The sequence below is a fragment of the Tachyglossus aculeatus genome, chromosome 1 (genome assembly GCF_015852505.1).
Source record: "Tachyglossus aculeatus isolate mTacAcu1 chromosome 1, mTacAcu1.pri, whole genome shotgun sequence".
Taxonomy (NCBI): domain Eukaryota; kingdom Metazoa; phylum Chordata; class Mammalia; order Monotremata; family Tachyglossidae; genus Tachyglossus; species Tachyglossus aculeatus.
In genome coordinates this window covers 135,195,307-135,209,840 of record NC_052066.1, presented here as the reverse complement: position 1 = coordinate 135,209,840, position 14,534 = coordinate 135,195,307, and the positions used below count along the sequence as shown (strand labels likewise).

Below are 14,534 nucleotides of genomic sequence, written 5' to 3'. Positions count from 1 at the left end.
TGTATCTACCCCAGTGCATAGTACAATGCTTGGCACATACTAAGTGCTTAACAAAAAACACAACTATTAATGTTATTATCATCATCACCATTACTACTCCAGCAGTTGTTCCCAAATGTTTTCTGGAGGGTTGTCGCTAAGGAGAAGCATTTGGTAAGCTCTTCCTCTAGACTGTAAGCGCACTGTCGTCAGGGAATGTGTCAGTTTATTGTTGTTTTGTATTTTCCTAGCACTTAGTACAGTGCTCTGCACACAGTAAGCACTCAATAAACATGATGGAATGAATGAGATCAAATAGAAGAGCCATGTCTGCCGAGGAAGGTGTGCCTACTGAGAGGTCCCATAACTAAGACTCTACTGCCCTCTCTCTGCCACTGGCCAGAAGGGAATCGGTCCATTAAGGGGTCTGACAGGTGGGTAGTGGTTTAGTTGCTGTGGAATTCAGGGAGGCAGTCAGTACATAGGAATTGCAGCCCAGAGCTACTTAACATCAACTCTTTTGAACTGCAGCACCTTCAAATTGCTGCTGTCAGTAGGTGGGTTTTATCAAAGACTCCAGAGACCAGAGATAAGGTCATAGTGCATGATTCACTGAGGCAGTATAAATATACTGACCGCTGCTAATTATTATTACTAATAATAATGGCATTTGTTAACTGCGTACTATGTGCCAAGTACTGTACTAACCGCTGAAGTAGATACAAGTTAAGTAGGTTGGACACAGTCCCTGTCTACAAGGGGCACAGAGTCTAAGGTGGGAAAACAGTTATTTAATCCCCTGTTTACAGACTCATTCATTCATTCAATGGTATTTTTTAAGTGCTTACTGTGAGCAGAGCACTGCACTAAGCACTTAGGAAAGTACAGTACCACAATAAACAGTGACATTCCCTGCCCATAACGAGCTCACAGTCTAGACGTAGGGAGACAGATATCAATACAAATATATAAAATTGCAGATCTATACATAAGTTCCGTGGGGCTGGTAGTCGGGAGGGGGAAGAGCAAAGGGAGCAAGACAGGGCGATGCAGAAGGGAGTGGGAGATGAGGAAAAGTGGGGCTTAACTAAGGCTCAGAGAAGTTAACTGATTTGCCCAAGCCTGCACAGCAGACAGGTGGTGGTTTCAAGATCAGAACCCAGGTGGTCTGATTCCAAGGCCAGTGCTCTTTCCACGAGGCCACAGTACTTCTCTATTGTTTCTATGCGTTGACAAAAATAATATTAATAATTAAGCATTTACAATTGCTTAACAAGTACAATTTCAAAATGTACATAAAGCTTTTGGCCAGAGTGAGTGAAAGTGAATAGAGAAGGGAAAGAGTATTTGGGAGTCAGGCAGAGGGAAACAAATCAATCAGTCGATCAATGGTATTTATTGAGAGCTTACTATGTGCAGAGCACTGTACTAAGCATTTGGGAGAGTATAATGTTGCAGAATTAAGTACAATACAGCAGATGACCAGAGTCTGAAAAGTTAGCAGAGAGGAGAGGGAGAAAGCAATGTGGGAAAACTGAGATAACAGAGAGCTTAGGATATAGAAGGTGAAGAGCAGTAGGAGACAAATTCCCAGATACAGTGGCGGGGATTAAAATGTAGAGAAAAAAAGCAGGAAGAAAAGAGGGGAAAGTAGAAAGGCAAAGGATAAGAGAAAGAATAAGTTTTGAATTAAAAAAAATAGGTCAAGAGGGGGAATACACTCATCAGCAGGAAATGGAGGAGAAAGGAGAAGGGGGAAGGAAGAGGAGTGGTGAGGAGAGATAGAGAATGAGTCTGTCAATAACAATAGATAATTCTTATGAATCTGACCATATAGAGAGACTGAAGAGAACAGTAGGGCATTCCAAGGACGAGGTGGAATGCTATAGCTGTATTGCTATAGAAACAGAGCAGAGTAGCTTAGTCACCTCATCCGATAGCTGCAGAAAAGGCAAAATCCTGAAAGCATGATGGAGATACAAATCCAGACTGTGTGATGGTTTGAGGGTTCCACATCAGGTTGGTACATTATGCTCTAATAATAATAATAATGGTGATGGTATTTGTTAAGCACTTACTATGTGCGAAGCACTGTTCTAAGCGCTGGGGGGATACAAAGTGATCAGGTTGTCTCACGTGGGGCTTACAGTCTTAAGGCCCATTTTATAGATGAGGTAACTGAGGCACAGAGAAGATAAGTGGCTTGCCCAAAGTCACACAGCTGACAAGTGGTGGAACCAGGATTCAAACCCATGGCCTCTGACTCCCAAGCCCGTGCTCTTTCCACTGAGCCACACTGCTTCTCTACAAATCAATCAATCAATCAATCAATCATATTTATTGAGCACTTACTGTGTGCAGAGCACTGTACTAAGCGCTTGGGAAATACAAGTTTGGAACATATAGAGACGGTCCCTACCCAACAGTGGGCTCACAGTCTAGAAGGGGGAGACAGAGAACAAAACATATTAACAAAATAAAATGAATAGAATAGATATGTACATGTAAAATAAATAAATAGAGTAATACATATGTACAAACATATATACATATATACAGGTGCTGTGGGGAAGGGAAGGAGGTAAGGTAGGGGGGATGGAGAGAGGGAGGAGGGGGAGAGGAAGGAGGAGGCTCAGTCTGGGAAGGCCTCCTGGAGGAGGTGAGCTCTCAGTAGGGCTTTGAAGGGAGGATGAGAGCTGGCTTGGCGGATGTGCGGAGGGAGGGCATTCCAGGCCAGGGGGATGATGTGGGCTGGGGGTCGATGGCGGGACAGGCGAGGACGAGGCACGGTGAGGAGATTAGTGGCAGAGGAGCGGAGGGTGCGGGCTGGGTGGTGAGGTAGGAGGGGGCGAGGTGATGGAGAGCCTTGAAGCCATGGGTGAGGAGTTTCTGCCTGATGTGTAGGATGATTGGTAGCCACTGGAGATTTTTGAGGAGGGGAGTAACATGCCCAGAGCGTTTCTGGACAAAGACAATCTGGGCAGCGGCGTGAAGTATGGATTGAAGTGGGGAGAGACAAGAGGATGGGAGATCGGAGAGGAGGCTGATACAGTAGTCCAGATGGGATAGGATGAGAGCTTGAATGAACAGGGTAGCGGTTTGGATGGAGAGGAAAGGGCGGATATTGGCAATGTTGTGGAGCCGAGACCAGCAGGTTTTGGTGACAATTATTATTATTTGGTGATGATTATGATTATTTTTATTGATTATTTGGTGAATAATTCAAAACATTATTCAGGCAAGACCCTTCAAGAAACAGCATGGAAAGCAGTATGGCCTAGTGTATAAAGCATTGGCCTGGGAGCCAGAGGACCTAGGTTCTAATCTTGGCTTCACCACTTGTCTATTATGTAACCTAGAGTAAGTCACTTCTCTGTGCCTCAATTTCCTCAACTGCAACATGGGGATTCAATATTTGTTCTCTCTCCTACTTAGAATGTGAGCCTCATGTAGTACAGGAACTGTATCATACCTGATAAGCTTCTATCTATTGTGACATCTCAAACAGTGTTTGACACATAGTAAGCACTTAACAAATAGCATAAGAAAGTAATTAATTAAAATTGTGGCATTTGTTAAGCACTTACTGTGCATCAAGCACAGTTCTAAGATCTGGAGTAGATATAAATTAATCAGATTGGACAGCATCCCCGTCCCACTTGGGGTTCACAGGAGAGAACAGGTATTGAATCCCCATTTTACAGTTGAGAAAACTGAGATAAAGAGAAGGAAAATGATTTGTCCAAGGTCATATAGCAGGTAAGTGGCAGAGCTGGCATTAGAATCCAGGTCCTCTGACTTCCAAGCCTATGCTTTTTTCAATAGGTTATGCTGAGAAGCAGACATTTTTTTTAATGGCTACTAATCAATCTGCCTCATAGTTTGATCTTTCGAGGAGGGGTTGGTCCTGGAGAAGAGGGAGGCGGGACTTTCCCTGAAGCTCTGTAGAAGGAAGGAACCCAGTCCATGAGTGGGGAATGGAAAGGGAATGTGACTATGGGCAGTTTCCTCTGAAACCAAAGGTGTATGTATACACTTCAGGACATCTCTACTTGGAAGTCCTACCGCCACCTCTAACTCAGCATGTCCAAAACAGAGCTCCTTATCTTCCTTCCCAAATGCTGTTCTCTACCGAACTTTCCCATCACTGTAGAGAGCACAACCAATCCTTCCTGTCTCACAAGCCTGTAACCTTGGTGTCATCCTTGATTCGGCTCTCTCATTCAACCCACACATCCAATCCATCACCAAATCCTGTCATTCTCACCTTCACAACATTACCAACATCTGTTCTTTCCTCTCCATCCAAACCATTACCATGTTAGTACAATCACTCATCCTATCCCTCCTGGATTGCTGTATCAGCCTCCTTTCTGACCTCCCAACCTCCTCCTGCCTCTCCCCACTTCAGTCCATACTTCACTCTGCTGCCCAGATTATCTTTCTACAGAAGTGTTCAGGGCATGTCACCCCTCTCCTCAAAATTCTCCACCTCCATATCAAACAAAAACTCCTCACTATTGGCTTTAAAGTTCTCCATCACCTTGTCCCCTCCTACCTCACCTCCCTTTTCTCCTACATCTCAGGCCATACACTCTGTTCCCCTGGTGCTAACCTTCTCACCTTCAATCTCACCTTTCTTGCTGCTGACCCCTAGCCCACATCCTACCTCTAGCCTGGAAAGCCCCCCCTCCTCAAATCTGCCAGGCAATTACTCTTCCCCCCTTCAAAATCCTACTGAAGCTGCACCTCCTCAAAGAGGCCTTCCCAGATTAAGCCACACTTTTCTTCAGCTCCCACTTCCTTCTGTGTCACCACGACTCGCTCCCTTTAGTATTTCCCTCTCTCCCCTCCCCACAGCACTTATGTATATATGTATATATATGTAGTTCTATTTATTTATATTGATGTCTGTTTACTTGTATTGATGCCTGTCTCCCCCCTTCTAGACTGTGAGCCCATTGTGGGTAGGGATTGTCTCTCTTTATTGTTATATTGTACTTTCCAAGTGCTGAAGCAGTGTGGCTCAGTGGAAAGAGCACGGGCTTTTGCATCAGAGGTCATGGGTAAATAATCCTGGCTCCGCCAACTGTCTGCTGTACCTCAGTTACCTCATCTGCAAAATGGGGGTGAAAACTGTGAGGCCCCTGTGGGACAACCTAATCTCCTTGTAACCTCCCCAGCACTTAGAACAGTGCATTGCACATAGTAAGCGCTTAATAAATACCATTATTATTAGTAGTAGTAGTGAGCCCGCTGTTGGGTAGGGACCGTCTCTATATGTTGCCAACTTGTACTTCCCAAGCACTTAGTACAGTGCTGTGCACACAGTAAGTGCTCAATAAATACAATTGAATGAATACAGTGCTCTGCACACAGTAAGTGCTCAATAAATACGACTGAATGAATGAATGAATGAATGAACCAGGAGCTGAAACCTGCAGCAGTGGCAGAGGGGACCCCGATATTGGCTTCCACAGCTGGGGTTCTTCTTGCCAGTTTGAAAGCTTCCACTGGTGACACCACCACCACTGCCACACTTAGCGCTGTGTGTGAGAGGGGATGGAGAAAGGTTCTACTTTCCTGGAGGGACATAGAGAGCTACTGATGCTATTGCCACTGCTGTCGCTACTGGTCTGTGTGACTGAAGGGAGCCATATGCTCACACACATAATTTCTCCCACCAGATCAGGGGATATAGAGGCTGCTGTGGCAGGGGCAGAGGAGGTCTGTCAGCCCTTTTCCCTCCCCTCAAAGTGGCCCTATCCCGGCTCCTTGGGAGCATTTGTGCTGCCTGAGGTCTGTTTCCCCATTGGAGAGAAGTCTAAAAAAAATGACAAAAAAATTAATCCTCCAGGAGCAGTGGTCTGAAGTAATGGTGACCCCCAGATGGGGAGTGCTTGTGGCCACTGTCAAGGCCCAGTGGGGCCATGCACAAGGGGTGGGCACCAGGCCGGCATCAGATTGTGGCATGTAATAATAATAATAATTATGGTATTTGTTAAGCACTTACTGTGTTACAAGAACTGTTCTAAGCACCATGTGGGGCTCACAGTCTTAATCCCCATTTTACAGGTGAGGTAACTGAGGTACAGAGAAGTTAAGTGGCTTGCCCAAGATCACATGGCAGACAAGTGGTGGAGCCGGGAATAGAACCTACATCCTCTCACTCCCAAGCCTGTGCTCTTTCCACTAAACCACGCTGCTAGGGATGCGGCTCCATGTTGGATTGTAGTTCAATCCCTCCTCTTCAGGATTAGTAAAAGTGATAGGATGCCCAGAAAAATTCAAAGCCAGCCAAATGGAATAGCATCTACTACATGGACCAGCTGTGGGGATCTATCCACAGTGGAAGAGGGGGAGCGACAAAGGAAGGAGCTTACTACAAGAACCAGACAGAGAAATTCAGTAATAGTCAAGAGTTATGGACCCACTGGTAAAATTAAAAAGAGGACAAGTAATTAGAAAAGGAAATGAGAGGACAGATGCTATTAGAGAAGCAGCATGGCTCATTGGAAAGAGCCCGGGCTTGGGAGTCAGAGGTCATGGGTTCAAATCCCAGCTCCAACAGTTGTCAGCTGTGTGACTTTGGGCTAGTCACTTAACTTCTCTGTGCCTCAGTTATCTCATCTGTAAAATGGGGATTAAGACTGTGAGGCCCCCGTTGAACAACCTGATCACCTTGTAACCTCCCCAGCGCTTAGAACAGTGCTTTGCACATAGTAAGCACTTTTAATACCGTCATTATTATCATTATTTATTAAAAGGAAGCAGATGGACTTTTGGTCTTTCCCTCTGGTCACAGAAAGAGAGCATAAAAAGTGTAACTGAGAAAAAAATCTCATCATCCTTGCTGAGAGAACCACTCAGAGCCATTTTAAATCCTGGACCAGAGGACAGGTTTCTGTGTTTGCCACCTCATACAGCTGCTGTTGATGTGGCAGGGCACTGCCATCTGCCAATTGTGCCTACGTTGATCAGAAACTAGGAGGTAGAAATCTTAGGGCAAGAAAAATCTGGAGGGAAAAACAAGGTGCATTTCTGTTCTGACATCCTCTTTGGCATTCTTGAGAGTGGGGTGAGGGGTTAGGGCAGCTACTAACACCCAGACATTTCTGAGACATGTAGTCCCAGGAAAGATGAAACAATGAAAACACAAAGCAACATGAAAAACAAGGACAATAATGAATACGTGGAATAAAACAAAAAATAGCAGATGGGTACAACGGCTAAAGGAGCAAAGTTTCAGGCTCTTCATGGCTCAGTGTCCAACAGTCACTGCTATATCTACAGCAGCAGCCTTCTCAAGATTCTAAATGTTGTGGAGGCCAATAGGTATCATGCTAGTTTCAATAACAATTTTGTAATATCAAGAATAATAACTCAAACTTCATTGATTGACCACATTTACTTGCAAGTGCTTTGCACACAGAAAGCACTCAATAAATACGATTGAATGAATTTCTGCCAGTTGTTTAATTGCCAGTGGCCTATATAAGTTTTGAGCAGATGCTCTGTTATATATTTAAATACTTAGTAATAATAATAATAATAATGATGATGATGCTGGCATTTATTAAGTGCTTACTATGTGCCAAGCAATGTTCTAAGCACAGGGGAGGTTACAAGATGATCAGGTTTTCCTATGGGGGGATCACAATCTTCACCCCCATTTTCCAGATGAGGTAACTGAGGCCCAGAGAAGTGAAGTGACTTGCCCAAAGTCACATGGCTGACAATTGGTGGAGCTGGGATTTGAACCCATGACCTCTGACTCCAGAGCCCATGTTCTTTCCACTGAGCCACACTGTTTCTCGAACTGTCCTGTACACAGTAAACACTCAATAAATATGATTGAATGAATATTTGTCTAACGGGGTGTTTTTCCCACACTCCTTTGTGATTTGAATGCAAGTTCAGTGCATTATTAGGAATAATTTTCCATCTGTTGATTGGGAGGATAAATTCAGATCACCCATGGAAGATGTGTTGTCAACCATTTTCTCTCCTCTTTAGGCCACTGTAACATCACAGAATTAATTATAGCATATAGATGTACCCCCCCAAAATGTATCTGGGTAAAGAATAACCAAAATATCCTTTCAATAGAGCCCCATTACAATAACAATAACATTTACATTTCCACCCCCTCAATTTTTGGGCCCTAGTTAAAAATAATAATAATAATGATGATGATAAATAGTTATGAATAAAAAGGAAATGATAGGGTTAGAAAAAGCATGATGTCTTTATAGTACAGGCGAGTGTGGGAACAGATTGGATGGATTCTGGTTATGTACAGAATTTTCTAGTTTCTTACAAGGGAAAAATAATTAAATAATTGATTATCGTATCCAATTATGCAATGTTTCTCTGTTTCACTCTTACCATCATTATTGTTTGATCAATATCCAGAGTAATAGTTAGGCTCTTACATTAGAAAATGGGGAATTTGGTGAATGTTACCATGAAATCTGGAGAAACGTTTCATATAGTGCATTATTTTTGCAGTTCTTTAAGGTTAAATGGCTAAGCTAAAAAGCCAGTATTTGGGGAGGTAGCGCACCTGATTAATATTGAATTTTCTGTCCAAAAAGGCATATGCCATAAAGCTGGGGAAGAGAAATGCAGGCTTCTATGTGTAAGCTGCCCCAATCCCCTCACCTACTTTCAGGTAACCACTGTCCTTGGAATACAACACCTCTTTTTGCTAAAGCACAAATATGCCTATCACAGAGCAGAGAAAATCAATGTGGAGAAAATATGAATTTTGAAAGCAAGACAGCTCTAATCAATTTCATTTTTGAAGTTTTGTTAGGCAACAATCAAGGTATCTACTGCTTTCCTGGAGTATTGGAAAGGACTTTTATTGAAATTAAAGTTTGTTTCTTGGAGTTAATTTTTGTTAGGTCTTGAAATCATTCCATGAACCCTCATTCTAGCATCATGTTACTGACTATAGCAGAGCTAAGGACATTTTATTGGCTTCTTTTACAACAATTCCATATTGTCTTGTCTTATGCTGCCGAGTTGTTTCTGACCCATGGCGACACCATGGACATATATCTCCCAGAACACCTCGCTCTCCACCTGCAATCTTTCTGATCCATAGAGTTTTCTTGGTAAAAATACAGAAGTGGTTTACCACTGCCGCCTTCCTTGCATTAAACTCGAGTCTCCGCCCTCGACTCTCTCCTATGCCACTGCTGCCCAGAAATGGGTGAGTTTTATATATTGAGTCTATAAACAGCTCTTGCAAGAAGAAGCACTGCTAATCTCCACCTAGTTGCTTTCCTTGAATTGAACCAACTTATCCTTAAATCCACAGTTCTACCTCTCTTAGCAGGTATCTAGTCTCCCTTCCTGAATCTTTCATGTCCAGGCTTTGACACACAGAAGAATAGTTCAAATGGTTTCATACAAGTAGGTAAAAAAACAGAGAAAGGTAAAGTAATGCCCCGATGATCCATTTTCAGCAAACCGACACCCATAATGACTGTCTTTTCAGTCCCGAATCTCCAAACAAGTGACTAAATATAAATTTACTCTGAGCTGATGGAATAGCTTCAGCATTTGCACCAACTGCTACTTTACTTCTTTTTGACTATTTGTGTATTGTTTAATGGGAAGGACTTCCTCCCCACCTTAATCATTGCTCCTCTCCCATATGCGATGAATCAATGTTCCAAAGCTGTGGCTTTTGAGTGACTGACAGAGACCACAGCTTCCACATGAGCCAGAGCTGCCTTACGGGGAACTTACGGATTACATCCCAGGTAAAGAAGAAGTCATTCCTTTGTGTTTTCAATAACTCTTAAGGTAATTGCTCTGGGGTAGGGTTATTCACTGGGGGAGGCTTGAAAGGGAAAGCTAGATAGAAATAGAGAGAAACAGAGAGACAGATGCAGAGTTTGAATCAACTGTGTACCGAACTGAAATTGTGGCTCTCCCTGTGACTAATTTGGAGAATGTAGGCACTGTTCTGATTGTGCTATTAAAAGAGCAATGCCCATTGATCTTTGAAGGCCAGTGAGGATGATATTACGTTCTGGAATGAAGGGGCAGGAAAAATAGCTATCTCCAGGTTTCTGAATGGAATAAATCTTAGGAAGGGATAGGAAAGATTTAGGTCAAAACACAAAAATAAAAAGGGTTTCAATAATATCAGGAGCAATGAGCATGAGTAATTAGGAAAAAAAGAACTTCCCAACTCATTATTTTGTAGAGTACTTTCAAAGAGAAACAAATGGTGGTCAGCTTAGTTTTTATAACATTTAAAACCTAACTATTACATGGAGAAATATGGACACCTTTCTCTGCTCAGGAGGGTCTTAAAGATTCTTGGCCACACTACTAATATCTTTGACATTAATAATATACTTTAATGGTTATAAGTAGCAGGAAGGCCTGACAGCATTGATAACTGGAAGTGTTAATTGGTGTTTAACATAGGCAATGTTATTAAAGTGCATCTATTTCGGCTTTGGTAGTGAAAATAATTTGTCATCACCATAGCAATCTGTTTCTCAGCTTCCATTGTAACTTGGCTGGGATGTGCAGTGAAACAGCAACACTTTTTTTGTTTAGCAAGCAGGAAACAGTGCAGAAGTTGTTAACATCTTGTCCAAATTTCAGAATTAATTTGCCAGTAAAATTCAAATTTTGTGCAGGAGAACATCAGATATTTGGCAAGGTAACAGAAAGCCAGGCAGATGCAGAGTGAAAAGGATTATTTTTTCACATATCTTGGGACCTTGAAAGTGTACTAGATCTTTCTCCCTCTCTCTGGGTCCTTCTGTTCCCATCTTCTTACTTTCTTTTTTCCTCCCTCCTATACGTCTCTTTGCCTTCTCTCTCTCTCTCTGTCTCTCTCTCTCTGTCTCTCTCTGTCTCTCTCTCTCCCTCCCTCTCTCTCTCTCCCTCTCTCTCTCTTTCTCTCTCATTTTTCTTTTCTTCACATTCCCCAGAAAATCAAGATTAATTTATTTTATTTTGTATTTTTTCCGCCTCTTTAACCCTTTTGTAGTCTTTGGATAGATTTGGATAGAGTTAAAAATCAGAATTCTGAACTCTGGCCTTGGTGAATGAACCATATGTACTGCCAAGAAGCCCATTATTGGGTAGAGACCGTCTCAATATGTTGCTGACTTGTACTTCCCAAGCACTTAGTGCAGTGCTCTGCACACAGTAAGTGTTCAATAAATATGATCGAATGAATGAAATATTCTTGGGTTAATGGAGGTCATCACCCTGGGGAAAATTTTCTGTCCAAAGGCTCATCCTGAATTAAGGAGCCCACATTGAATCACCCAAATGTGTGGGCTTATCAGCTCAGAACTGCCACTTTGGGAGGGTGGGTAGTTCTGAAGCACACACACTGTAAGACCTGATGACCTCAGATTCCAGGATCACCTGGTGCATTCAGTTACCTTTTAGCTACTAATATTTATGTTCATGATTTCAACCAGTTGATGGTATTTACTTAGCACTTAGTGCAGAACAAGCACTAAGCAATTGAGAGAGTACAATTCACTAACTAGAAATGATCCCTTTCCTCAAAGATATGATCCCAGTCCCCAAATGCTTACAATCTAGTGGGTGGAAATATCATGTAGGCTTTTGGGGAGGGAGGATGGCATAGGTTCAGGCTGATATGTGGTCCTGGGACTCATGATTAGAATTTTTTTATTCAGTGGTACTCGTTGTTAAATGCATGCACTTAATAAATTCTGGGGTAGATACAAGATAATCAGGTTGGACACAGTTCCTGTCCCAAAGGGGACTCACAGCCCAAGTTGGAGGGAGGAGGATTTAATTCTTATTTCCAGATGAGGTAACTGAGGCACAGAGGCTTGACCAAGGTCACACAGCAGACAATGTTGTAGGGGGATTAGAACCCTGGTCTTCTGATTCCCAGGTCTTTGCTCTTTCCACTTGGAAAGAGCTATGCTAGGCCATGCTGTTTTTCAGTCATTTAACTTCTCTGTGTCTCAGTTACCTCATCTGTAAAATAAGGATTAAGATTTTGAGCCCCATGTGGGACATGGACTGTGTCTAACCTAATTAGTTTGTATCTACCTCATTGCTTAGAAGAGTGCCTGGCTCAAATTAAGCATTTATCATATACCATGAAAAAGGTGTGTGTGCCTGGTGTGTGTGTGTGTGGGGGGGGGAGGTATTCTGGAGGAATATAAAGCAACCCTTTAGTCCTCATCCTCATTCAATGAGTCAAATGACATTTGTTCTTTTTAAGTATACAGTTTTATTTTGGAATGAGAAAGCCAGAGCAAATATCTTGCAAGATTATAGGGCACAATTTCAAGTAACAGTTTCATTGACTAAAATTATGGATGTAAACAAACAATTACTATAATTTGTGATACATTAATGATCAAGAGAGCTCTTGGAAACACAAAGAAGAATGCTCTGAAGCTTTAAATTATACAAGTACAATCACTTGGGCAATTGAAATTAAAACATGCTGCATATATTCTTCAGAGAAAATGCTCTTCTCAGCAATAGCGCTACCACTTCTAGGGCATTTAGGTAAACCTTTTCTTCTGAAGTCCCCTTTAATGTTACAGTAGTAGCATCTGCAGTAATAGTAGTAGTATTTATTTAGTATTTATTTAGTACAACACTCTACTAAGCACTGGGAGAGAATACATATGTGGGAGTTAGACACTGTAATTGATCAAAGGGTAATAGGCATTTCCTAATTCAATTAAACTGATCTTGGTACAGTTGAATAATGAAGTCCAAATCCCATCATGAGAGAATCTAAAATCTGAATTTATTGCATATCTCATAGGTCCCTTCTGGTGATTCTGGAACCAAACCTTTGATCTTCACATTTGTCCCAACTGTCAGAAGACTACCAGCTCACTCTCAGATTGTTGATGCCTCTAAATTTCTTGCTAAAATTGAGGAGGAGCCAAGAGATGAAAACATCCGAGAAACTATAAATAGGGTAGGACGTTTTTGAAGCTTATTTAGATGCTTGAAAAGTTTACATTAAGCTATTCTTAACCTGAGCTCAAAAATATTGTGCCTTTTCCTTTTCCTTCCTTCTTTTTGTCAGTTGTTAATGCTAAAGCTGACAGTAAAAATAAATTCAGTTCGTTAATACATCTATGTATGCCTAAATTCTGTATCCCTTTATTTTCTTCCATTTTTTTGTTTTATTTTTCCTTAACATCTGCAACCTTCATTTAGTGACCTGTATCCCAACTTAAGTAGCAAGAATCAATAGGCTACCTAACCTGATATTTATTGAGTACTTACTGTGTGCAGAACACTGTACTAAGTACTTGGGAATGTACAATGCAACAGAGTTTGTAGGTATGATCCCTACCCTCAAGGACCTTACAGTCTATAGGGGGAGACATATGAAAGTAGATTAAGGATGGGGAAATAATAGCTTTTAAGGTTATTCACATAAGTGCTGTGGGGATGGGGGCGTTCAAACTCCTTAAGGGGTAAATGGCCAGTGCATAGTCAAAGCAGTGTTCTTCATTATAGAATTCCCATTTCAGACTCAAAACTGTTCACATTTATAGGTACTCAGTGGATCTGTGAAAGCTGTTCTTAACGTGTGTTAAACTCAAATCTGTCTGAGAATTCTGTAACCCCCAACAAGAGATTTGAGTCTATGATAAGTTATATAGGCAGATTTCATTTGCCAAAGAACATTTCCTATTATACATTTGAAAGTGTTTCCTTTTCATTTCAGAAAACAACCCCAGGTTCATACTGTCTGGTGAAAATTTACCCAATAAAATGCCTTAGCACAATTTTTCCATTCCCTGATTCATTCTGTTCATTTTACTTCAAATACTTACTGATTTGAATTTCTCTGTCCTTCCCTTTAATTTTATTTCCTCATGGAATCTACCAAAATATGGAATGTTTTCTAAGACATTGAATGTCCATTGTGCAAATACTTATGGACTATATGTGTGTAAATATATAAAGTATATATCCAAATGTGTAGTTGTTCTTCATATTTGAAGATGACCCTATTGACAGTGAAGCTGACCTACAAAAACTCAAGAATCCACTTAGAATCTAAACAGCCACTTGTGCTTGAGGAAGTTGGGTATTTCATAGGGGATATTATCCACTGAAATGATTATTTTGGTCAGATTTGAGTCCCGCTCCACGGTTTTATCTTGACATCAGATTGTTGGGGATTACCTTTTAGGACTCAAAATTTGGAACTGAATCCATAACTTGACTGTTTGTCTGCATTCATTTGACCCAAGGGTATTCACAGCATCAATCCATGTTTTCTGGGCCTACCTGACTTGCTTATTTTATCTTAACCATTAGAGCAGACATGTGTCCCCTTTAGCTATAGATTTACTCTGTTGACCAGTGTGTTCTATGACAATTGGGTTAGAAGAGCTCAGCTAATGAACAATTATAGGGCCAGGTAATTGGCTTTCTGGCCTGTTCTACAGATTTTGAATTACAACAGGAACTGTTGTCAGCAGTTTGCTCACCAGGCTTCTCAGTGAATGGGGAAGTGAAGAACATTTGGCTCAATTAGATTA

At 41.6% G+C, this 14,534-nt stretch overlaps 1 protein-coding gene across 2 annotated transcripts in view; it reads left to right on the top strand.

Moving 5' to 3' along the window:
- LOC119928288 (muscular LMNA interacting protein) overlaps nucleotides 1-14,534 on the top strand; it is a 244,313-nt gene that overhangs the window by 95,408 nt on the left and 134,371 nt on the right. For both annotated transcript variants that reach the window (XM_038746434.1, XM_038746426.1), the window contains exon 3: nucleotides 12,791-12,949. In XM_038746434.1, coding sequence (XP_038602362.1) covers nucleotides 12,791-12,949 — 159 coding nt within the window. The remainder of the gene's footprint in view (nucleotides 1-12,790; nucleotides 12,950-14,534) is intronic.